The sequence below is a fragment of the Sander lucioperca genome, chromosome 5 (genome assembly GCF_008315115.2).
Source record: "Sander lucioperca isolate FBNREF2018 chromosome 5, SLUC_FBN_1.2, whole genome shotgun sequence".
Classification (NCBI taxonomy): Eukaryota; Metazoa; Chordata; class Actinopteri; order Perciformes; family Percidae; genus Sander; species Sander lucioperca.
Window position 1 is genome coordinate 15,197,376 of NC_050177.1, and position 26,916 is coordinate 15,224,291.

The 26,916-nt window shown below is 41.3% G+C and overlaps 4 protein-coding genes across 4 annotated transcripts; 1 reads left to right on the forward strand and 3 right to left on the reverse strand.

Annotated features, from left to right (window-relative positions):
* Nucleotides 1–4,157: 4,157 nt before the first annotated feature.
* On the reverse strand, nucleotides 4,158–5,090 carry LOC116055567 (olfactory receptor 142-like). Its single transcript, XM_031307576.2, has one exon. It carries the CDS (start codon nucleotides 5,088–5,090, stop codon nucleotides 4,158–4,160), a length of 933 nt encoding a protein of 310 aa, XP_031163436.2.
* A 4,156-nt stretch (nucleotides 5,091–9,246) lies between these two features.
* On the reverse strand, nucleotides 9,247–10,307 carry LOC116055562 (olfactory receptor 11A1-like). Its single transcript, XM_031307571.2, has one exon. The coding sequence runs from the start codon at nucleotides 10,211–10,213 to the stop codon at nucleotides 9,287–9,289; it is 927 nt and encodes a 308-aa protein (XP_031163431.1). The 5' UTR covers nucleotides 10,214–10,307; the 3' UTR covers nucleotides 9,247–9,286.
* A 5,868-nt stretch (nucleotides 10,308–16,175) lies between these two features.
* LOC116055568 (putative gustatory receptor clone PTE03) lies at nucleotides 16,176–17,114 on the reverse strand. Its single transcript, XM_031307577.1, has one exon. It carries the CDS (start codon nucleotides 17,112–17,114, stop codon nucleotides 16,176–16,178), a length of 939 nt encoding a protein of 312 aa, XP_031163437.1.
* Nucleotides 17,115–24,525: 7,411 nt separating this feature from the next.
* LOC116055548 (olfactory receptor 11A1-like) lies at nucleotides 24,526–25,508 on the forward strand. Its single transcript, XM_031307559.1, has one exon. It carries the CDS (start codon nucleotides 24,526–24,528, stop codon nucleotides 25,450–25,452), a length of 927 nt encoding a protein of 308 aa, XP_031163419.1. The 3' UTR covers nucleotides 25,453–25,508.
* The last annotated feature ends 1,408 nt before the right edge of the window (nucleotides 25,509–26,916 follow it).

The following is a 26,916-nucleotide window of genomic DNA, read 5'->3' on the forward strand; positions in this document are numbered from 1 at the left end:
ATCATGTGGTTTGGCCATCGTCTGGGACAGCGGCAGATCTTGCAGCCAGCATAGGATGCCATTGTTACGATTTCTGCATACTACAGCTACAGACATCATTCACTTGTATTCAGCTTTTTTGTAAAACTGAGTGGAGACACTGATTCGTCTTTTATTATTTTCAAGTGATAGTGGTGATAGGAATTGTCTAATTTTGGAAATGGTTCTGAGTTGAAGAAACTGGACCTGACAATGGAATCGCCATCAAATATAAAACCGAGGTTTTAAGCATGTGGTCTGGTGTAGGCAGAAAGGTAATTACCATTCTGACAGTTGTTTGGTGTGGGAGGGAAAGAGTAGTATCTCTGTTGTTTTTGTCCCCATATGGCTGCAGAAAATGTATGAGCCAACTAATCTATGATGTCTTGGAGACAGTTTTGTAGTCTTGAGACAGTTTTTATGTCAACATCTTGATTATTGGAATTGAGAGGTAAATCTGAGTATCGTCTGTGTAGCAGTTAAAAGAAATGTAATGTTTTTGAATGATTCTTTCCAATAGGAGCATGTAAAGACAAGATTAGTGGACCTAAAATCGAACCTTGTGGAACCCCACATTAAATATTTGCATTGTGTCTGTTTGAAATGTTAGATTTAAAACAATCGAGGGCGGACCCAGAATGCCGACCCAGCTTGACAAGCAATCCAGCAGAGAAAGAGTGGTTGAACGTATCAGAAGCTGCACTGAGATATAAAGTGTTTAAAATAAAGCATTTACCAGAATCTGCTGCACAAAGGAGGTCATTTGTCACTTGTAGAAGAGATGCCCACCTCAATGCTCTGGTGTTCCCAGAATCCCAGAAAAGGTCTTAAATTTAACTGTCTGATTTATCTAACTCATGTCAGGAGGCAGGCTGGATATGGAGAAGACAAAAACGTAAACATTATATGTAAGTTATAATATGTAAGTTAGACATGTTAAATGAAGATTCTCAGAGAACTCTGTACAAGCAAGAAGCAACCCTGAAATAATTAGGGCCCGAGCGCCGACAGCAGCGAAGGCCCTATTGAAACTGAAGGAATAATTATTATTACGACAAATTAATTGCCTTTTTGAGGGGCTTAACATACTCAAAAACAAACCAAAATTGGCATTAGCATCAAGTGTGGTGAAAATGTACGTATTTTAAGGGTTTCAAGAATAGGCACACAAAAATGGCTCGCTAGCGCCCCCTACAAAGTTAAAAAAATGTAGCCCCTGCAGTACGTTTAACGTAGACTAACAAAACTTGGTACACATACAGTTGTGTTCAAAATAATAGCAGTCCAACATCACTAACCTCATAATTCAATTTTTTTGGTAGAAGTGATATTTCTACATGGCAAATAATTCACTAGTAAGTGTTGTAGAGTCATAGAAAACCAACAGACCCAACAGTCATGACATGCATGCTGCTCATTCTCCATCCATCCATCCATTTTCGTCCACTTATCCGGTGTTGGTTCGCGGGGGGAGCAGCTCCAGCAGGGGACCCCACACTTCCCTTTCCCGAGCCACATTAACCAGCTCCGACTGGGGGATCCCGAGGCGTTCCCAGGCCAGATTGGAGATATAATCCCTCCACCTAGTCCTGGGTCTTCCCCGAGGACTCCTCCCAGCTGGACGTGCCTGGAACACCTCACTAGGGAGGCGCCCAGGGGGCATCCTTACCAGATGCCCGAACCACCTCAACTGGCTCCTTTCGACGCGAAGGAGCAGCGGCTCTACTCTGAGCTCCTCACGGATGACTGAGCTTCTCACCCTATCTCTAAGGGAGACGCCAGCCACCCTCCTGAGGAAACCCATTTCGGCCGCTTGTACCCTGGATCTCGGACGCTGTCGTATCTGCCTGAAATTTCTCACGATTGTCAAGGGTCCAGGTCTGAGGACATCTACAGGCCAATATTGACTTTTGGTCATAGCGCCCCCCGCTGGCAACAGGAAATGCACCTTATATAACAAACATCATCCGATTTACATGAAACTTATAATGTGTGGTCTACATGTAATACTGAGCCGCCCCCTATACTCTAACCACGCCCACTTACTCAGGCCACGCCCCCTTTCATATCATTTGAACCGTTCAAGGTAGTCTTGTGTGAGGTGTCATTGAACTCAGCAGAGACTTCCTTCTTCATTGGTGATGGTTTGGCCCGCCCCCTATGTTTAAGCCATGCCCCCTTTCATAAATGCTGACCCATCTAAGGTAGAGTCTTGTGTGAGGTATCATTGAACTCAGCAGAGAGTTCCATTTTAATTGGTGATGGTTTGACCCACCCCCCTATGCTTTATCCATGCCCCTTTTCACAGCTAATGAACTCTATGATGTACAGTCTTGTGTGAGGTATCGTTTAACTCAGCAGGGAGTTCCCTTTTAATTGGTGATGATTTGCGGTGTCTGAGTGCTGCGCAAATGCACGGTCGCAAGAAGCGGCGTCCACCAGTAACCCCGACGTGTGCAGAGGCGCGAGGGCCCGTCCATCGCTGCTTGCAGCTTTAATTTTAGTTGGATTTACTGATAATATTTGAGTTGGCTTAATCAGTAGCCTAATTTATTTTAACTGTAATCAACAAAACAAGTAAATATTTAAGCTCTAATAACCTCAGACTGTTGAGTTTATAAACTTAAAACAATTGTGGCAACTGAACTCAATTATTTTGAGTTCTGCTTACACACTCTGGTTTACAGTGCACGTGTACTTCGTCCACAGCAATCCCACCAATCGGTCCCAAAACGTCCCAGTTAGAGAGGAAATGCTGTAAACATATTCTTTGTAAATCTTTATAAGTTTTACTCAAATATAACTTGTATAGAATATTTCTGATTTATGTGTGTTAATGTTGTGTTAAAAGTAAGAAAACAGTGCTGCACACTGGCTCCACATGTGTTTTTCTTTTTATTCTGACGTGTCTGCCCGCCTTCTTCAAATCAACAATCAAAGACAGACACATGTACTAAAGGAACATAGGCCACACACTTAACACACACCTGATGATGGTTAGGTAAACATGTAGCTCCATTGGGGTAAGAAACACCATCACCAATTTTTTCAATTTAGATACACATGCTGGCCTTCACATGCGGGCCATAACTGTGACTCCTCGTGTCCACCAGTTATGAGCAAATGTTACAAAGTTCAGTTCCTATTTGTTTCTCTCCGGGTGTCGTGCTCCTCTGTGTCATCAGGATGTGGGGGTTGCTTTATGCACACCAGTCCAGCAGAAGTCTGGTTTCACTCCAAATGGGTTCACAGAATCCCCTATCTTCCTCCTCTTCCCTCCTCCTGTGACCTTCTTGACCAAGCGCCTGAACATCACATTCCTATGACTCTATCCTGTCATTAAGTGTTCACTCCTAGAAAACCTTTCCTTTCCCACTGAATAAACACATGGTAAAATTGAACACACTATATAACATATCTGGGTAACATACATGTCTAATTAATAGAAATATCTTTCAGGGGGTCGGTTGATATTGTAAACATTAACCTGGTGCATTATCAAAAATATTTGATGGTTGCATTTTGAATAAATTTCAATCAATTTACAGCAGAAGTTCTCTGAGAATCTCTTCTATATTCAAGCTAAACTGGTGTATCTAAAATTTCCCTAACCTAATCAAAATAGAAAATGTAGATGAATCGGGATCTTGTGAATCAGGAAATCATTGGTGATACCTAGCTTTATAGCTATAGTTTATTGTAATGCAAATTCCTTGTGTCAAGAAAAAAATACTAATAAGTTAATAGCAATAGTTAAAGCAATAGTTAAAATATATATAGTTAATATATATATAATGTTTTTACTATTCTTACTTACACTGTACAGGTTTTATACACCTTATGTGTATTGATTTTTGTTTTGCTTAATTGTAAAACAGTAAACAATGAAAACGCTAAAATAATTACAAAAATCCAATAGAAGAACACTGCATGAATCTACTTTTGGTGATTTAAAGAAAATCTTTCACTTAATGATTCAAAGCAACCTTTTCATCTGTGTTTTATTACAACACACAGTTACAGATTGTCACATTATATAGTTAGATGAAAAAAGTACTGACAAAGGTAACTCATTTAATAAATGTATTCATTTTTATTCATGACGAGCAAAGCTCTTAGTTGTCAGATAACATTTGTAGTTACATTTCCCCCCCAAAGAGCAGACGTCTACATACTATGCGTATTTTGGACATTTTCAGTCCGTACAGTAAAGGGTTGATGAGTGGTTGGAATGTAAGCCAGTACAATGACAGAAAAATGCGCAACATATTGGGTAAATAGTTCATATTAAACCTGCTCTGCATTATTTCAAAAAAAGCTCCAAAGGAAAAATTCAGCAGGGAAAAAAGGTGAGGTGTGCAGGTACTGAGAGCTTTCTGTCTGGTCTGTTTAGAACCAGAAAAACACACTTTAAGAATTCTCATGTAAGAGAAAAGAATTAAGATTATAAGAGCAAAGATTACTGTAAACATGTGAACAAGTCCAAAAATGTTATTGGCTGTTGTGTCAGAGCAGGCCAGTTTGACAACATAATAGTTGTCACAGTAGACTTTGTTAATAATGTTTCCACACAGCTGTAAAGGAGCAGTCAGACCAAACACTATCAAAATATGGACAAGAAAAGAGTACAACCATGTTAGAGCAATAAGCACGGCAATCTTTTTAGATGTCATACGAGTGTGATATTGTAGAGGATAACAGATAGCAAGATATCTGTCATAAGACATGACGGCTAAGGTCCAAAATTCTGTAAGTCCATAAGTGTACAAACAGAAAATCTGCATGAAACAAAGAGAAGCAGAAACAGTGTGAATGTCAGAGAGGATCTGAACCAGAAGGAATGGAAACAACCCTGTACTACCATACAGTTCATTTACAAACAGGCTGCACAGAAAAAGGTACATAGGTTCATGTAAGCTTCTGTTCTTACAGATAACCACAATCAGCAAAAGATTGGTACAAATTATTACAATATATAAAGATATGATAATAATAAAATATAAATATTTGAAAACCCCGGTGTCAAAATAGGCACTTAGTGTGAAAAATGAAACCTGCGTAGCGTTTACCATGATCCTCCTGACTCTGAAAAACTAAAATTATAACATTTTACAAGATAACTTCATCGTGTTACATTTTGTTAAAGGATTTCTGAAAGTTTAGTTAAACCTTTAAAGGTTTCTTCAGACATTGTAGAGATAATGCATTGATCACAAACCGTATTCAATCAACAAACAGGAGAGAAATTAATTCCTCAAACTTACCATTCCTCAAGTGTGTGTTGTAATACTAAAGGTAAGACATTAAACAACAGTTTATGACATTGCGCGTATCCTAACATTCATCTGCTTCTGTCGGACTGTGAGTCCGTCCTAACTGAGCTGAAACTATGGTTCTGCATCTTTTAACCTTTTCAAGTGAGGAGACGCCCACAGCAGCAGTCTGACCTCATTATCAGAGCACCTGATCGTTGTGGCAACGAGAAGGTGCTTGTTTCTAAGTGATGCTTGAAAAAAAATAACATATTTCTGTTTTGCACAGCACCATGAAACCATAAACATCACTGGCTCTACCCGGTTTGCTGCTTCCTGTTTGGTGCTGGAGGGAGCATTGGTTGTTGACAACGTTCACATGATTTAACTTTACTAGCAAGACTTCAAACTTTGGACAATATCAAACATGATTGATTTTGTCAGAACTTGAGGGGGGTGGCAAAATAATTTAAATATAAAAAGTCAGAATAATCATGAAATATATAAATATTTAAATACCCCAGTGTCAAAGTAGGCAGCAAATGTGAATTATGAAACCTGTGTAGAGTTTATCATGATATCCTTTCAGTTCTTAAAGTAATTATTAACACTGTTTTAGTGGAAGAACATATTACAGAAATTATGTAACATTTTCTCACAGCCCTTCGAAAGTTTAACATGTTTAAATGCATGATTTTGAAAGAAGGCATCAACAATATATAAACACACCACAGTATAACGGGCCCATTTCTCCGATGATCCATTGTTCCAACCTCTCAATAACCCAAAAAAAAAAAATTGATCGGGTTATTGAGAGGTCTGAACAATGGAGCGACAGAAATGACATGGCACCAGTGTAACACAGATTGAGACATTGGCCCTCCCAACTGAGCGGAGACACTGATTCTCCTTCTTTTATTCTTTTCAAGTCAGGGGGACGCTAGTCTATATCGTCAATGTTCCACTTCCGGGATTGCTCCGGTGCCGCAGGAAGTTTCGCCGGATGCATGTATTTTCGCCGATGTTCGTCCCCTTCCTCTTTCTTTGTGTTGGCATTCTAAACTCCTCAGATCTCTGCAGGGTAAATCCAGACATCTAGCTAGACTATCTGTCCAATCTGAGTTTCCTGTTGCACAACTAAAACTACTTTTGAACGTACACGTTCCACCAAAACAAGTTCCTTCCCGAGGATATTTTGCAAAGGCACCGTGGCGCCGTCCAGAGCTTAGCACCGCCCAAGACGATTGTGATTGGTTTAAAGAAATGCCAATAAACCAGAGCACGTTTTTTTCCCTTCCTGGAATGTTGTGTGGACTAGCCAGACCTTCCTCTGCAGCGCTGTGGAGGAGGATCTGGCAAAGAGAGAAGAAGAATGACTAATTATTGTCCTCTACATCTTCTGGTGGTATTCCTAATACAAAATAAGAAGGTTGCAATGGCAATTCTGCATCTAAACAGTTTTTTATTTAGTTTTTTACGTTTCGTTTTTACGTTCTTCTTAGCAATATGCTGATAGTTTTGGACAGTCCCAAAATATGTGTGTGTGGTCTCCCACCAGGCCACGGCCCCTCCAGCACTGATACAAGGCACCACCAAATTTTGATATGGCAAGAGGAGTCCTGAAGAATCTAATTTTGATTTTCTATTCATATTCCTACCAGACAGGACTATTTGTTATTTCAGGTCCCTCTCTGCGTGATGATTCCCAGTTTGTAGCTGAGATAATGGTGTTCATCTCAAATTCCCATTTTTCATTAATATCCAAACTGTTATCAGTTGATTATAATACATTCTTCTTTTTGATAGTCCCTTTAATTATTAACATAAAGAAATGTTCTATATTGGATGGTGATGTACATAGATTATCCCATTCTTTGTGTTTCAGCTTAGTAAGGTCTAAGCTGTAGGTATTTAAAAAGGTCGTGGACTGGAAGGTCATATTCATGTTAAAGTTGTTTGAAGGACATTAAGTATCATTCTTCAAATAACAGACCCAGCATGATAAAAACCTTTTTTTACCCACTTTTTAAACCCCACGCCTATTTTGGATGAAATAATGTTGGAATTATGTGCAGTCTTCATTGCCCTGGATAATGGCATTCTTCCTCACCATAGATTATATTTTTTAAAGTGGTTCTTACCCTTTGATTACTACTTGTATTCATTCTCCAGGTAGCTTGATTTATAAATGGGACTGTGTCTTAAGTGCACTTCTGGGCAGTCTGTCTGTTCCATCTCAACCCATATAAATCTAGGCCCCTCCATTTTCTTTTGGACATACATTCTTCAATTCTTCAATCCTAGTTCTGCAAAACTTGAACTGTAATTTATGTTTTAAATGTTTTTATATGCAGGTCATTGCTTAATGTTTAGTTTATCTGAGGCCAAAGGCTAGCTGGTTGACACTCCCGAGACTAGCCGTTTGGAAGACGTTTTAACTTCAAATTAAAATTTTTAAAAATGTCATGACTCATGTACCTCTTTAGTATTCACCTTAACTGCCCATGCACAGTTACCAACATCTAAAATGTCTTTAACAAAGGAATGTTATTTGTTGTGCATTTGTAGTTTGCTCTTAGTTGCTTGCATAGCTCTCGTTCCATTTAAGACAAAAACATCTAGACCAGTGTTTCTCAAACTTATTTAGACTAAGGACCAATAAAAAAACAACTCACGGATCACCTAACTGACAAAATATTCCCTAAAACAATAGGCCTCATACATCAACATTATATTATAAATCACAGCCACATTAAAGTGTCTGTATGTAACTTTTAGTTTGTGTTGATTCTAGTGACTGCTTTCGACAAAGGCGGGGGTGTTTTTACCACACCTGCTGTCCTAAAGGTCTTTTCTTTACTGTGCTGTATTACCCACTGTAGATTACTGAGTTAATGTTACCGGGTCTCATGAGCTAAACCAGGTATCACTGTCACTGTGCCAAAGAGATTGTTGAAGCAACAAACGTAATAATATTTAGATTAATATAGCGCATTTCATGAAATCCACGGAAGCCAATGTTGGTTACTGACGTACAACCACATCGCACACTGTAAAGTTATTTTATGAATGAAATAGACATATTACATACCTGAGGGCCAATCCGGAGTGGGTTTTGAATCATTTACAATCCCAAATTGTCTCCATCTGGTAAAAGCATGTATAACTCACGTTATCGCCATTGTCTTTCACTTTCCCTTTTATCTTTTAGTTGTTCTTCGTTTAATTTCCTTCTTTCCTGTGATGGCCCTGTCCCAGTATCAGCCACAACTACAGCAGATAACTTTTAAAATAACATTAAAATACAACTAGGCCTTTATAAAGAAATCTCCTGCTTCCTTTTACCTGGCTCAGCTGGCTGTATACTAACACAGGCTTTTCTGGTGTTACAAAGAAATCTGTGACCCATCAGAATGTGTGACTATAGCACCGTCTACCTGCCGCAAATCATTCTGTGATTTGCTGGGAAAATCGGACCCGGGCAGAGGCATTCATAAAAACTATATAAAAATAGCGTTATTTTCACTATTAGTATGTTACAGGTCTTTTTAGATCATTGTATGAAAAATGACAGAGCTTCAGAAACATTAAAAAGTTCCATATAGTCACTTAAAAGTTTTACAAAACAGCTGACTCACTTATTGTTTCAATGGGAAGAATGGTGCTGCTTATGCTGAGAATGCAGTTACCGTAAACTTCTCCTCACTGTTAGGCTTTGGGTCGCTGGCAGACAACACTGTTTTGAATTTTAAATTACAAACGTGGTATTTATTTCTTTTAGGAGTACTGATCTAAACCATGTCTCTTAGATCAAGTGAAAAAGATATAAACACAACAAAGCAAAAATAAAAAAGATACATTTGTGCATGACATCTTTTGAAGAGCAAAAATAACCTTAACCCGTCTTGTAGAACCACACACACACACAAACATTACACTAGAGACATTGTTAGTGTTGATACAGTCAGGGGAGGCATTTATTATTGCTGTTTCATGTATGTAAAACTGAACTAATCTTACACTTTACCACACATCAGACGTTTACAGATCATGCAGATTTTAGACATTTTCAGCCCGTACAGCACTGGGGTAAAGAGCGGCTGGCATGTTAGAAAGTATAACGATAATAAAATGCTCAACATGTTGGGTACACTGCTCATATCAAACCTGCTTTGTATTATTTGGAAAGAACCACCAAAAGAAAAGTTAAGCAGGGAAGCGAGGTGAGGTGTGCAGGTACTGACAGCTTTCTGTCTGGTCTGTTTGGAACCAGAAAAACACACTTTAAAGATTTTCATGTAAGTGTAAAGGATTAAAAATAGAGGAATGATGATGGAGATGACAGTGTAACAGAGTCCATAAATGTTGTTCACTCTGGTGTCAGCGCAGGCCAGCTTAACAATGGAGTAGTTTCCACAGTAAACTTTGTCAATGATGTTTCCACACAGCTTTAGAGGTGCACTCAGAGATATCAAAACAGCAATTGCAAGAAAAGGGAATAACCATGTTAGAGCCATAAGCATGGCAATCTTGTTAGATGTCATAAGTGTGTTATATTGCAGAGGATAACAGATAGCAAGATATCTGTCATAAGACATGACGGCTAAGTTGCAAAACTCTACACACACATAAGTATACACACAATAAATCTGCAGGAAACAGAAGGGAGCAGAAACAGTGTGAATGTCAGAGAAGATCTGAACCAGAAGGAATGGAAACAACCCTGTACTACCATACAGTTCATTTACAAACAGGCTGCACAGAAAAAGGTACATAGGTTCATGTAAGCTCCTGTTCATACAGATAACCACAATCAGCAAAAGATTAGCACAAATAATTAACATATATACAGATATGATAATTAAAAAATATAAGTATTTGAAAACCCCGGTGTCAAAATAGGCACTTAGTGTGAAAAATGAAACCTGCGTAGCGTTTACCATGATCCTCCTGACTCTGAAAAACAAAAATTATAACATCTTACAAGACAACTTTCTGAAAGTTTAGTTAAACATTTAAAGCTTTCTTCAGACTGTGTATAGATAAAGCATTGATCACAAACAGTATTCAATCAACAATCAGGAGAGAAATTAATTCCTCATACTTATCATTCCCCAAGTGTGTGTTGTAATACTAAAGGTAAGACATTACACAACAGTTTATGACATTGAGTCCGTCCTAACTGACCTGAAACTATGGTTCTGCGTCTTTTAACCTTTTCAAGTGAGGACACGCCCACAGCAGCAGTCTCACCTCATTATGTTTCTAAGTGATGCTCGAAAAAAATAACACATTTCTGTTTAGGACTGTTTTCTCCACAACCATTGTTGTTCGAAATAACTTCCAGAAGGCCCTCAGGCACTTAATTTACAATGCAGCTGTATACTACTGACTTACTTTGTAATTCTACTTCAGAAGCAAAAACCATTGTCCATCCATCCATCTTCGTCCGCTTATCCGGTCTCGGGTCGCGGGGGTATCAGCTCCAGCAGGGGACCCCAAACTTCCCTTTCCCGAGCCACATTATCCAGCTCTGACTGGGGGATCTCGAGGCATTCCCAGGCCAGGGTGGAGATATAATCCCTCCACCTAGTCCTGGGTCTTCCCTGAGGCCACCTCCCAGCTGGACGTGCCTGGAACACCTCCCTAGGGAGGCGCCCAGGGGGCATCCTTACCAGATGCCCGAACCACCTCAACTGGCTCCTTTTGACGCGAAGGAGCAGCGGCTCTACTCCGAGCTCCTCACGGATGACTGAGCTTCTCACCCTATCTCTAAGGGAGACACCAGCCACCCTCCTGAGGAAACCCATTTCGGCCGCTTGTACCCTGGATCTCATTCTTTCGGTCATGACCCAGCCTTCATGACCATAGGTGAGGGTAGGAACGAAAACTGACCGGTAGATCGAGAGCTTTGCCTTCTGGCTCAGCTCTCTTTTCGTCACAACGGTGCGATAAATTGAATGTAATACCGCACTCGCTGCGCCAATTCTCCGACCAATCTCCCGCTCCATTGTCCCCTCACTCGCGAACAAGACTCCAAGGTACTTGAACTCCTTCACTTGAGGTAAGGACTCATTCCCTACCTGGAGAAGGCACTCCATCGGTTTCCTGCTGAGAACCATAGCCTCCGATTTAGAGGTGCTGATCCTCATCCCAGCCGCTTCACACTCGGCTGCGAACCGATCCAGTGAGTGCTGAAGGTCACAGGCCAATGATGCCATCAGGACCACATCATCTGCAAAAAGCAGTGATGAGATCCCCAGCCCACCGAACTGCAACCCCTCTCCACCCTGACTACGCCTCGATATCCTGTCCATAAATACTACAAACAGGATTGGTGACAAAGCGCAGCCCTGGCGGAGGCCAACTCTCACCTGAAACAAGTCCGACTCACTGCCGAGAACCCGGACACAGCTCTTGCTTTGGTTGTACAGAGATTGGATGGCCCTGAGAAGGGACCCCCTCACCCCATACTCCCGCAGCACCTCCCACAGTCTCTCCCGGGGGACCCGGTCATACACCTTCTCCAGATCCACAAAGCACATGTAGACCGGTTGGGCATACTCCCAGGCTCCCTCCAGGATCCTTGCGAGAGTAAACATCTGGTCCATTGTTCCATGACCAGGACGGAATCCGCATTGTTCCTCTTCAACCTGAGGTTCGACTATCGACTGAACCCTCCTTTCCAGCACCTTGGAGTAGACTTTACCAGGGAGGCTGAAAAGTGTGATACCCCTATAATTGGCACACACCCTCTGGTCCCCCTTTTTGAAAAGGGGAACCACCACCCCGGTCTGCCACTCCTTAGGCACCGTCCCAGACTACCACGCAATGTTGAAGAGGCGTGTCAACCAAGACAACCCCTCCACACCCAGAGCTTTAAGCATTTCTGGACGGATTTCATCAATTCCTGGGGCTTTTCCACTGTGCAGTTGTTTAACTACCTCAGCAACTTCCACCAGGGAAATTGACGACAATCTCCCATCATCCTCCAGCTCTGCCTCTACCATAGAGGGCGTATTAGTCGGACTTAGGAGTTCCTCAAAGTGCTCCTTCCACCACCCTATTCCCTCCTCAGTTGAGGTCAGCAGCGTCCCATCCTTACTGTACACAGCTTGGATGGTTCCCCACTTCCCCCTCCTGAGGTAGCGAACGGTTTTCCAGAAGCACCTTGGTGCCGACCGAAAGTCCTTCTCCATGTCTTCTCCGAACTTTTCCCACACCCGCTGCTTTGCCTCTTTCACGGCAGAGGCTGCAGTCCTTCGGGCCCTTCAGACCCTTCAATTGCAACTGCCTCCGGAGTCCTCTGGGATAACATATCCCGGAAAGACCCTGACCACCAGCGTCCACCACGGTGTTCGTGGGTTACCGCCCCTTGAGGCACCTAAGACCCTAAGACCACAGCTCCTCGCCGCAGCTTCAGCAATGGAAACTTTGAACATTGTCCACTTGGGTTCAATGCCCCCAGCCTCCACAGGGATGCAGGAAAAGCTCCGCCGGAGGTGTGAGTTGAAAGGCCACCAGACGCTCGCTGACGAGCCCTCCATCTGGACCTGGCTCCAGACGGGGGCCCCGGGCTTCCTCCGGGCAGGGTGACTCCATCTCTTCCTCGGTCACTCATAGGGTTTTTGAACCATTCTTTGTCTGGCCCCTCACCTGAGACCACTTTGCCTTGGGAGACCCTACCAGGAGCACAAAGCTCCAGACAACAGAGCCCTCAGGTTCATAGGGACACACAAACCTCTCCACCACGATAAGGTGATGGTTCCAGGATAGGAAAACCATTGTCCTACTACATTTATACCTGACAGAGAAATGTTACTGGTTACATTACAGATTCAGATTTTACTCACGAAATATCACAATTAAAAATAATAAAATAGGTGTCATGCAAATTCTTGCAAACGGAGGGTGTACAATAGTCTGCTCCTACCAGACTCTGGTACATTTCATTTGTCCAGAGAGTCTGTCCACTCTCCATTGACAAGTGTTAACTTCCTTGAAGGTGGGTACTCTGTTGAATTTTAAAACTATTGGATCTGCCCAGAGCCACTCTGGATCTGCCATAACCAATCGCTAAGTTTTGGTCGTGACGTCGGCTTAGCATCGCCAGCATTCGCCTTAGCCAACTCCTTCACCACTAACTGAGTGAGCTGGAAACACAACACAACATCATGGCCACCAACCAAACTCAGCAAAGATTGTTCTTGCTCGGGCTTTAACTTCTGGATATTTGGCAGCGTTGCCACAATGGACTGAATGGCTTCGCATCTTTCTCCACCGCCATTACGGAACTACAACTCAAACTAGCGCACAACCTCAATGTCAATGTTCTCAGACACTCCCTCTGTTCACTGATTGGACCGGTTAAAAATTGGCCAGAGAAAACCCGCAAATATACTGCAAATCCAGACGACGTACTGACAGAAAATGAAAATTCAGGGGTGGAGCCAGGCTAGGTATACAATGCTGTTGTGATGTACTTATTGCACTTTGTCCGTGCTTTGTCTTCATGTTATTAACAGAACTTGGCTGGTGGAGGCAGGGTACTCGCGACATTAACAAGATCACTGTGTTTTACAAGCACTTACCCAGTGTTATAAAGTGATAAAATTTTATAAAAATTAGATTCACTTTGAGATTCTGTTTCTTCATTTGAGTATTTTCTCTTTGTGAGATACTTTGGCTGTATAAATGTTTCTGAACTGCCTAACTTTATCAGATTATGATTAGGGCTTAGAAGAGTAAGACTGACACCACAAACACTGACTAAGTTCTAAAGTGGATGAATTCCAACAGTCCGATGAGTTTGAAGTATCTGTCTGCTGCCTGGTACAGAGGATGCAATGACATTGAGGTCGTCCATGTAGGCCCTGATGGGGGACAACTGAACTAAAGTTGTTATAATAATCCAAGATTAGGTCCTTGATTTAGCTGGGAACACGGTGCAGCATAGCCTCTACCAAGTTGTGTGGTATTGAACCATAAGCGCTAGCTAGGTCTTAACATAGCACAACCAGATCTCCTTTCCCTTCCGGTGGCTCTCTGATCAACTGTGTGACTGCTCCTGTGTGTTCCAAGCAGCCTGGCATCCCTCGACTCTCTCCCTTCTACACTGATTTGTTGATATAGTTTTTTGCTGGCAGGAATTCTGTCATTGAGATAAGATGCTGAAGAAAGTCTTGCCTTCAACACAGAGCAAAGAGTTGATCTGAACTGCCCAAGGTTGTGGAATTGTTTTCCTTAAGCTTCCACACCCCTTTAGCATATCTCCATTGCTTGGCAACAAACCCTCTCCGCCAGATATTACTTTTCCAGTTTTCCAGAGGCATTTGAGCCATTTTAGGCAGTGCTTGTAAACCTTGTAAGGTACTCCCTACACAGGAGTACGGTTCCAGAACTTAGACTGTACGCAGAGGTAAACCCCACCAGATCTAACTTGTAGCACTCCAACTACTGCAAGTTTTGGCTTCTTACCCCACAGTGAGGTGATGTTCCACATCTTCAGAGCCAGCCTCTGCTGCTTGGGTCAGGACCGTCACTTTCACTGCCACTGTGGAAATGCACCCGACCCAAGCGGTTCCTCCCATGAGTGGTAGCCAGAATGTTTTTTTTTTGTTTTTTCCATTCCAGTGTTTCCCTTATATTCATTCTGCAGCGGTGCACTACTGTAATACCAGCAGGAAAGTCGAGTGTCTGTTATGTAAGCTGCTAAAGTCAATTGAACAGGTGAAGTGCAAATAGCTTACCGGTTAAAAACAGACTCGCTAGTTAACGACATGTTAAAGTGTTGATGGGTTATGTGTTTCTAGCTGAACTAGACCAGAAAATATCAGGTTAAAACAGATCAGTGATGCTGTTTTGCTCCAATTATTCTCCTTGAAGTTTGCTCAATGTTGCAATCTCGCCGACGAGCCCCCGCTGTGGTTCTGGCTCTAGACGGGGGCCCCGGGCTTCCTCTGGACAGGGAACTGTTCATCGTTGTTCAATAGGGTCATTTTAAACAATTCTTAGTCTGGCCTCTCATCTGAGACCACTTTTGCCATTGGAGACCCTCCAGGGTATTCCTGCATAGAGAAAGTTTTGGCCACCCAAAGACATTTATTGTAAGCACCAAAGGAAAATCACGAGCACTAAACCATCTGATTTTCAGCAGCTAGCCTCCACAGCCACTTTATACATGCGGCTGGCGCTGATTTGACTGGACCTGAATGCTAGCTGTGAAGCTAGTGCTAATGGGATCTCAATTTGCGGAGTAGGCTGTACCGGACTCTTCTGGTGACCATGCGTCTCTGGGGACCAGAGGTTTCAGCCTTAAAGGAGAATTCCGGCCAATTTTTACGTTAATCTTGATTGCTATAAACATGCGTGTACTTTCGATTGAAAAAAACGCAACCGGAGAAGCTGCAGCTACGTGTATGAGCTTCCACTGAGCTAAAACGGCAGTTGTCGGGGCAAGTTTTAGAGTGCCTTTGTGCCTCTTAACAGACATAAAATGCAATTAAAATGTCTGTGCAACATGAACGGGGCCCTTACGTGACAACAAGATGCGTTTTCAACTCCGACATTTTAAATCCAATGTTTAAATTCACCTACCCTGGTCCCTGTCTCGATCCTGCTGGTAGCTAGCTTACCCTGCAAGAAGCATAAAACATTCTTTAGAATATATCAATTATATATATATAGGATATAATGACATACTGAACACAGACAGCAGGTCAAGTCTCAAACTATTTTATTTTATTTTACACAGATATCCACAAATGACTTCCTGTTATTCTCTTTCTTTTATTTTTTGTATCGTCCATTAACAGGTGATTCAAATCAACATTATAGTATCTGGTTAATCATTAATATTAAGGATTCTCTCATTAAGTGGGCTTTTGGTCAACGTAATTTAGTGTTTCATGAATGTTGTTTTTGGATCCCTGGTTTGTGGGAGAAGTTGTAGATAATCCTGGACCTGATCTGATGCAGGTTGATGCCGTAGATGATTGGGTTAATGAGGGGCGGGACCACTAGGAACTCTGCGGCCAGCAGGTTCTGCAGCGCCTGTAGTGTGCCACCACCACCATAGCGAGAGTAGATGGAATCGAACATCAGTGAGCTTGCAAAGATGAGCAGCGTGGCCAGGTGCGGCACACACGTCTGTACAAACTTCTTGCGGTTGGATGCCAACCTGAGCGAGGCTCGGACCAGGTGGGTGTAGGACACCAGGATGAGTCCGGTCTGCGAAGAGTGTGAAAAAAGGATCAGGAAGCCGTAGATGTTGCTGCCGGTTGTGTCAGAGCAAGACAGCTTCACCACCTCCCAGTTGGTGCAGAAGATCTGGTTGATGTGGCGCCTACACAGCGGCAATCTGGCGGTCAGTGTGATGCCAATAATCGTCTCCAGCAGCGAGAAGCACCAAGTGAGCAGCAGCAGCAGCGCCACCCTCTGCACCGGCATCAGCATTGGGTACTGCAGCGGCTTACAGATGGCCAAGTAGCGGTCATACGCCATGACGGTCAGACTGGTGAACTCACAGAAAACATAACAGTAAACCACAAATATCTGAGTGAGACAGCCAGCATATGTAATGACGTTTGAGTCAGCCAAAAGGCCGTGAAGCAGCTTTGGGTAGAAACTCGACGCTCCGCAGATGCCGTTAAAACACAGGCCGCACAGGAAGATGTAGATCGGCTCATGGAGCGTTCTCTCCAGGCAGACGGTGATGATGAGCGTCAGGTTGACGAAGATGGTGAAGAGGTACGACATCAGGGCGAAGGCAAAGTACATCTGACGGTTTGTCAGAGAGTCATTCAGACCCTGAAGCACAAACACCACCTCAGAGTTATTCTCCATCACAACTGCTGATCACAAAACAAAACGAAATTGGGCATTAATGATTTCCCGAATTGTTTCGATTCCTATTCACAAGGTCCTGATTACATTTCTGTTTCAATATAAATTAGGATAGGGGAATTTCAGTTACAATACCAGTTTATCTCGGACATAAAAGAGATTCTCACATAACTGTAAATTGTTGAAGCAAGAAGCAACCCTCAGATATTTTTATAATGCACCAGGTTAATGTTTTCATTAAGAACTGACCCCCAAAAAGTTTTAAGTACTGGGAAAAAGGCAAATATTAAAAGATCTATTTCAAGATTTTAGTAATAGATATCAGATCACTTAAACAACGATGGATTTTAGTTGAAGAATTGATTAATATAAGCCAGCCTTACTAAAAATGTACAATTTCAAATTTCAAACATATTTTAGGTTCCAAAACCAAATACAATGTCTGAAGCAGCACCAAAAATGATCATCTTTAGTTCATAGTGATTCTTTAAACAGTTCAAAGACACAAACAAGTTCAGTTTGTATCGACATGAAACAGAAGAGCAGCAAATCCTCACAGTGTAGAGCTGGAATCAGAAATGACTGAACAAGTAGATCATCAGCAGTGCAACACAGATGTTCAGTAGACAACAATGTAATCTGAGTTATTAATTCTTTCTGATGCTGTTTGTTTAAAAATGTTCATTTAAAATTCAGTTTGTCTGGTGAGAAACAGAAAAGCAGCAAGTCAACAGATGAAAACTCATCAAACAAGAATCAGCTCAGCAGAACAAAACAGAAGATTTCTGCTCATTTAAACAAAGGAAGGAAACTATTGTAACATGTTCAATAGTTCATCAAATCTGAGTCACTCCACATCTGTAAAGAAAACAGACTGTTTAAAATATCAGTGGGGTTCAAAATGAAAAACAGACATTTAGTAGACAACAATGTAATCTCAGTTATTAATTCTTTCTGATGCCGTTTGTTTAAAAATGTTCATTTAAAATCAGCTGACAAACACAAACATGATCTTTGAGCTTTTTCTTCATCAGATAAACTCAAATATAAATGAATTCAGACTCTTGTGAGGATCAGTTCCAGTTGATGTCAAACCTTAAAGTCACTCATTCTCTGCACATTTCTTAGAATAACAACTTTCAGCTGGATCTATGAGTGAGAAACAGAAAAGCATCAACTTCAGATGAAAAGTCATCAAACAAGAATCAGCTCAGCAGAACAAAACAGAAGATTTCTGCTCATTTAAACAAAGGAAGGAAACTATTATAACATGTTCAATAGTTCATCAAATCTGAGTCTCTCCACATCTGTAAAGAAAACAGACTGTTTAAAACATCAGTGGTGTTAACATGAAAAACTACTGATCAGGAAACATGAATCATCAGTTTGATCAAAGCTGAAAAAATGTTCATTTAAAATCAGCTGACAAACACAAACGTGATCTTTGAGCTTTTTCTTCATCAGATAAACTCAAATATGAATGAATTCAGACTCTTGTGAGGATCACTTCCAGTTGATTTCAAACCTTAAAGTGACTCATTCTCTGCACATGTCTTAGTATAACTACTTTCAGCTAGATTTATGATGTAAAATAGTTTGTTTTTCTCCACATCTGTAAAGAAAACAGACTGTTTAAAACATCAGTGGGGTTAAAATGAAAAACTACTGCTCAGGAATCATCCTCAGTTACATCAAAGCTTCAGAGAAGCAGACTAAACCCTTGGACAGTTTTCATGAAATAAAACAGATTCACTGCTGACTGAAGATTTCCACGAATAAAACCTGAAAACAGTTTTGCTGAACAAACCACAAGGAAATACATCAAATGTGCTTCAACATTTCACTCTGTGAACCAATCAGAAGCATAAAAACTGAGTCACAGTGATTTTGACATGATACAAGACAAAAGGTGATTAAAGGTGTTAATGCATGAAGGCAGACACTGACTTCAGTTAACAACCTTACCTACTGCAGGTTGGACTCATCTTTCACTTTGGACACATGAATAAATGTAACATCATCAACAGGACAAGTTAAGAAACAGGAAGCAATCAGACACATCAACACCAGAGACAAACTGTTGATTTGTTTCCACACGAGCAGCTGAAACTCTGCCGAGCTGCTGGGGAACAGAGTCAGCGAGCAGCAGCTCTTATACGTCTAAAAACTGCACACAGACAGGTACACAGCGACAAAGCTGAGGCCATGCCCCTCATGATGAACAAGTCACACAGTCATATTTTAACAATGTAGGTATTATTTAATAATCAGTGTTGGGGAGTAACGGAATACATGTACCGGCATTACGTATTCAGAATACAAATTATGAGTAACTGTATTCCGTTACAGTTACAATTTAAATAGTTGTTATTTAGAATACAGTTACATTGTTGAAATCAATGGATTACATGACGATACTTCTCTGTTTCACAAGTGTATTCACTCTCTCAATAAATTAAGGCAACTCCATGCATTTCCTAGAAGCCCCAATATGAAAACAAAAGAATTAGCTATTTGCGTGATCACTGATAGAGGTAGAGATGGAGCCGGAACCGGCACAACAGAGACAGAGCAGGAATGCGTTTCTATCTTGGAAATTTAAACAGCATTTCACATTAAAGAAAGAACAGGGAGAACGAAATATAACTGTGCAGTGCAACCTCTACTTGCCAGCAACCAACCTCCTTTCAGTGTCCAAATTACTCCACCTCCAACCTGAAGAAGCATCTTAAAGTAAGTTTTTTTTTTTTAATTAGCCAAGGGTAGTCGTCTGCTGTAGTTTTACTGGTCACCTTGCTATTTTAGAGTTGACTGCGACTTTACATTCTCCCATGTGCTGATTTACTAGCCCCAGAGCCATTGAAAGACTGACTAGCTCCGTTTGACATGCTAGCTAACGTTAGCTAAAATTAGCTTGTGGTAGCTTAGACTGCGGTTAGATTTTTGTAGTATGCAGTTCGGGACTACGGACATCGAAGACCCACTGGCGTAGAACCTCTGGAGGGCGAGCAGGATGTTGATGGCCAAGACCCTCTGGAGGCCCAGCAAAACATCAAAGGCGAAGCCCTAGCAGCTGTGCAGGCGGGCAGTGACAAAGGCTCTCATAAGGACGACGACAGTCTAGCCAGAGACCTGAGAGAGGCGACAAGTCAGCTGGACTGGGGACAGGCAAAACAGCATGGGCTCTCGGCAGCAAAGACAGTACCTTTCAACTGCCTCTGGGGTCGTCTGAGGTAACATATCCCAGGAGGACTCCTTCAGTCCAATGGCTTCCCTGACCACCTGTGTTTACCACGGTGTTCAAGGGTTACCGCGGAACTGCCCACTTGGGATTAATGCCCCTGACCTCAACAGGGATGCCAGAGAAGCTCCACTGGAGGTGTGAGTTGAAAGTCTGTTGGACAGGGGCCTTCTCCAGATGTTCCAAGTTCATCCACACTACCAGTTTGGGTTTACCAGGTCTGTCCAGAGTCTTTTTCCTGAACCAAGTCACCAGCAGATAGTGATCGATTGACAATTCCGCCCCTCTCTTCACTCGAGCTTGCAGAACATGTGGCCTCAGATCAGATAATACAATCACAAAATCTATCATCAACCTTGAGCCGAGGGTGCTCTGGAACCACTTACACTTATGAGCATTATGTACAGCATGGTGTTCATTATAGACAAACCATAACTAGCACAGAAGTCTAACAACAAACGACTGCTGGGGTTTAGATCAGGGAGGCTGTTCCTCCCATTCATGCCTCTCCAGAGGCCTATACTACGAAGCAAGATTTGGGGTTACTGGGGTAACTTCAACCCAGGGTTTTGTGTTTCACGATGCTGCATCACTTGTTATCAGGTTAAATCGCCATGGTAACTCATGCTGAACACCTGACCTGCTCAGGAGCTATGTTTGAGATTAGAGATCAACCAGTAATATTGACCAATCAGTAATTGATTAATAATGGCGTCACCATTCTTAGAAGAAATAGCTTGGTGCACGGATAGTAAGAGTTGCGATCAGAAAAGCTAGAACATTTAGAGACCGAAAAACCTTTGACCTTTGACATTACCTGATGGGTAACTTTATGAAAGATATTGATTTTCAGCGGACGGAGTTATGCATCTTTACCTTAGCCTTGTACTTGTTGGCCTTAAATATGTGCAAGTAAGGCATCTAACCGGTTTGAATTATGTTTTTGTATTTATTTTGTATTTCCTCCCACGATTACTTACCACTGCCATGTTTGCAACTTAAAGAATAATTAAATTACATTTTTTCATAGTATCAAATCATAACAAGAGTTACCTCAAGACACTTTACAGATAGAGTAGGTCTAGACCACACTCTATAATTTACAAAGACCTAACAATTCCAGTAATTCCCACAAGAGCAAGCATTTGCGGGGAAAAACTCCCTATTAGGCAGAAACCTTGGGTGGTGAGGAAAACTTCCTTTAAGGAAGAAACCTGGGACAGACCCAGGCTCTTGGTAGGCGGTGTCTGACGGTGCTGGTTGGGGGTGTGATGAACAGTGGCAATAGTAGTCACAATAAAGATAATGGAACTATGACAAGAAATAGTAGTTGTAGTAGTTCATGGCGTAGCAAGGCACTGTAGGGCGTTACAGGGCGTAGCAGGGCATAGCAGGACGTAGCAGGGTGTAGCAGGGCACTGCAGAGCGTAGCAGGGTGTAGCAGTGCACAGAGCAGGACCATGGCGTCAGCTGCAACCATGATTTAGGTGCTACCCTAACCCAAGGAAAACTGCTGGGCGAATAAAACATAAGGACTCTGGGGAATAAGCTCCCCAGAGCTAGGTTAGTAACAAGCATTTCTGGGACATGGAAGCACACAGATGGAAAGAGAGAGGAGAGAGGAGCTCAGTGTGTCAAAGGAAGTCCCCCGGCAGTCTAAAACTATAGTAGCATAACTAAGAGCTGGTCCAAGGCAAACCTGAGCAAGTTCTATAAGGGTTGGCAGATGAATCTGATGACTATGAAGAGAAGCAGAGAAGAAAAGGGGCGCCGTGTCTGCAGGAATACACCCTCCCCCGCCGGTCTAGGCGAACACTGCAACTCCTCACTCCCTAACTATAAGCTTTATCAAATAGGAGAGTTTTAAGTTTACTCTTAAATGTAGTGACGATGTCTACCTCCCAAATACAGCAACAAAAGTTTATGGAATGAACAAGTATAATTATGGTCAAATCTTTTTAGTTGATGAATGTATGTAACCTTGGCTGTCCAAACCTTCGAGCCCAGCCGTGCAGGAACGTATTTTGACCAGGGGGGGCTGCCTCATATAACCAGCTTATAGGTCCATGGTGACCAGACGTCCCCATTTTAAATGTGCGTTAATAACACATAGCATTGCTATTTTGGATTAGTTTACTTTAGAGCAGCTTTTATAAACCTTATCTTTGTCTTTCAATTTTCTTTAGTACTGTATCCAATATTAGGGCTACATATGGTTTAACATAGTCACTTTTTTTATGCTGAGTAAGTTTTTAGGCTTCGGCCTAAGGTTTAATCATTAATAGTAAGTATGTCTGCACAGTTTAAAGTAAGTAAAGTATGTCTGCACAGTTTATTGCAGCACAACAACAGTTACAATGTCAAATTACATGAAACTGGAATTGTCTCCCTGTTTTCTTTATTAGTCAGATAGGTCTATTTCAATGATGTTCGGCGCTAAACTCAAATTGTCCCCGGTTTTCCTTTTAAAAAATCTGGTCACCTTATTATGGGCTACTCTACGTGCATGGGCTTAAACCATCTGAGACAGAGCTTGTCATATACAATAACAAAATGCGCAGTTTATTGATGATTTCATAATTGGTAAACGCTGGCTCCTTCTTACGTCTTCCTACCATCTTCAGAATATTTTTTTTGTTGGTGCGCTTCGGTACCTAAACTAGTACCACTACACCCAAAAAATATACACAAAAAATATAAATAAAAATCAAAACAAACATGGACATTCTTGTTTTTCTTTTCTTACAGGGTACTGAGCTCTCATGGAGCTAAGGACCCGACTGAGAGTCACATTTTATTGGCTAAATGTAGCTACAACAGCCGTCAAAAAGACAGAAACCTTGTGGCGCTCTATGCCCGACTGACAACCACTCTTTCTCAGCTTAACGTCACTGAAACAACCGCTAAAGACAGCTACCTTGCAGAGCTCTGTGCCAGACTGACAGCCACCCTTTCTCGGCTTAACTTCACTGAAACAACCGTTAAAAGACAGCTACCTTGCAGAGCTCTGTGACAGACTCCCCCTGTGAGGGGAGGATAAAAGCTTAAGGAAGAGACTAGTTCAGGGCTCACTTCAGACGTGATCTTGGTGGACCAGGCCTCAACTTTATGTCTGTCACTACAGAAACTTAGTCTCTGTTTTGTGAACCAACAGCTGTGTTGTAACTCTTATGCTGGACTCAGTAAACTTGGCTGACTGAGCTCATCGTCTCTGATTGATCCTTGTGTATGATGAATGTAAGTCCAATAAAAGGAGCAGGAATTAAACGACAGGGGTCAGATTAGTCCGGCCTTAGGGCCTTTTCAGACATTTCCCACTACAACCGCTCTTAATGCTCCGTCGTCTCACAACGTCAAGCTGCTGCTCTGCCCAGTGCGTTCCATACAGACTCTAAAGGTTGATTTAGCCAAGCATCAGTATATTACAGAACAGGAGGTTTGCATTACACTGAATGATGTTACAATATGTTGAGTATATGATTCATAAACTTGAAATAAACATGACACCTCCACTTCAAATATTTAACTATTTCTTTAGATCACTTTCAAATGAAATTGTTTTTAACTACCAACAATTTAAAACTATTTTCTGAGCATCAGCTAGACAATCAGTAACTGGTTTCTTTGACGATGACGTCAGTCTGTTGCTGTGGGCGTCCACTGACTCTCAACGTTTAGAAGAAGCAGAAGCAGAGTTACAGTTCAGTACGGAGGGACTCACAGTATCATTCACACAATGTCACAAACTGTTTGTAGTTTCTCCTCTAACCATTGTGTTGACTTTAAAAAAGAGCAGAATGTTTTAATGATGATTATTATTATTATATAGTACTGGAAAAGGGTTAGGATTAAATTAGCTTTTGCTTCTTCCTATTCCTTTTTGGACATGTTAAATTGATTTTGTGTTCTTGTTCCATCAGCTTTTATTGTATTTTTATTTGTATTTTTTTAACATGTTCGAAATAAGTGATTGTCACACATGATCTCATTCATTTGTTGACTGTAAGAATACTGTTTGTGTTGATGCTTTAGCAGCACTCTGTGATACATGTAAACATTTAAAACTGTTGCAAACTTGTAACAGACAACATGTGACATTATAATACTCATATTGTGATACAGTATGTATATATATATATATATATAGTATACAGAACCAAAAGGAAAATCATGATGAACTCTTCATATGTTTCATATTTCACACTTGCTGCTTATTTTGACACTGAATTGTTTAAATATTTATATTTCTTGCTCATTTTGTCTTTGTATGCTTTAATAATTTGTGCCAATCTTTTGCTGATTGTGGTTATCTGCATGAACAGAAGCTTACATGAACCTATGTACCTTTTTCTGTGCAGCCTGTTTGTAAATGAACTGTTTGGTAGTACATGGTTGTTTCCATTCCTTCTGGTTCAGATCCTCTCTGACATTCACACTGTTTCTGCTCCCTTTTGTTTTATACAGATTTATTGTTTGAATGTATATGCAACTATGCAGTTTCATAATTTAGCCATTCTGTCTTATGACAGATATCTTGCTATCTGTTATCCTCTGCAATATAACACACGTATGGCATCTAACAAGGTTATCGTGCTTGTTGCTCTAACATGGTTATTCCCATTTATTGGAGTTGGTGTTTTGGTATCTTTAAGTGCTCCTTTACAGCTGTGTGGGAACATCATTAACAAAGTGTACTGTAACAACTATGCTGTTGTCAAACTGGCCTGCTCTGACACCAGAGTCAATAACATTTATGGACTCATTAACACTTGTCTTGAAATATTTGGTCCTCTCAGTTTAATCCTGTACACTTACATCAAGATCCTTAAAGTTTGTTATTCTGGTTCTAAACAGACCAGACAGAAAGCTGTCAGTACCTGTACACCTCACCTCGCTTCTCTGATCAACTTTTCTTGTGGTTCTTTCTTTGAAATATTACAGAGCAGGTTTGATATGAGCAGTGTACCCAACATGTTGCGGATTTTTTTGTCATTATACTTTCTGACCTGCCAACCGATCTTCAACCCGTTAATATATGGATTGCAAATGTCTAAAATACGTAGCTTATGTAAAAGTCTTATCTTTGGTAAAACGTAAACTGATGTTTAAAAGCATCTTGCTGGTTGGTGAACCCGTGAATCAATTTGCAGGAAAATGATGTAGAAACTAGAAATAACCACCATCTGCAAGAAAAGTTGTGTTGTGAGAGCCAGTGGAGAAATAGGCAGGTGTTATCGACGAGTGATTGGCTAATGATACCTAAACTTTGACCACTGCAGCACCCTCCTGGAACTCCCTACCCATACACATCTGTAACTCTACTGACCTGGACACATGCAAATCACTCATCAAAACCATCCCATTACCTCTTTAGATTATCATTTACCCTCTAATAATATTATACTCCACCTGATGTTAGTGAATGGAGTTATTGTTACACTTGCTTTTAAGGTGCTTGATGTACTGGTTTTATTATAAATTGACATTCACACTCTTTCTGCTCCTTTTTGTTTCCTGCAGATTTTCTGTGTGAACATATACTTATGGCAGTGTAGAGTTTACTAATGGCTTTTAAGTGCTGTTTTTTGGTGGATGTTGTGATTTTGTTTTTGTTAGAAAGGATTTTCTAAACTTGTTTTCAAAGAAACTGGTATCATTTTTGAACAATAACCTCCTACTGAGTCCTACTGAAGAGGTACATGAGTCATGACATTAGAATTCAAATTTGAAGTTAAAAGAAAACTTGAATTTTTTGTCATGAACATATATAGAGAAGTGTTGATGTCCAAAATATGCATCATGTGTAAAAGTCTTGGGAAATTTCCATCATTTAACAGATTTGTTCAGCTTGAGTAAAACAAATTGAGAAAACAATAAATGTTTGCCCTTGGCTCAATAGTGTCGACAGTCACTGCATAAAAAGTGGGATTTTCGTCAGTAAGCGGCACTGTAGATTGTTGGGGAAGTTCAGGTTTACGACTGTACATGGCAATTTACAGGCAACACCGAAAACTGCCGTGAATTGTCGGAAATTGAAGCGGGCCTTGCTTGGCAGTTGTCCCCCCATGACCCCCCCTCCCATTAATTCTAGGGGAGGCTTTAACATGTAAATGAAACTGCTGTGAGCTATACAAATGCAAATCAGGGTAGCAGGGGGAGTTTTACCCCAGGTGACATTTTTCTAAAAGGTATTAACTTCATTTTAAGGAAATCTCTGGTATAAATAGATCAGGCTCAGTATAGCCCAGTCCCTCCAGGATTTTGCGATGTCGCGATCGCCCCAATTCATAGGAATTCAACCAATCACCGCGAATTTGGTGCGACTCGCAATATTGACCAATCACCGCAACTTTTCCTCAAATTTGACCAATAACCTGATGTTTCCCGCGACTTTAACCAATCCCAGCAGTCCCACGTGCCATCAGTATGTGACTCTGAGAGCCAATGACCAAGCGGGAGTGAGAAGGGCCACGGGTTGATCATTTCCTTGTTTCTGATGAAGACAAGACGTATGTGACTGACTCGAACATCTCACATTTACCAACAAAACGTACAGCGAAA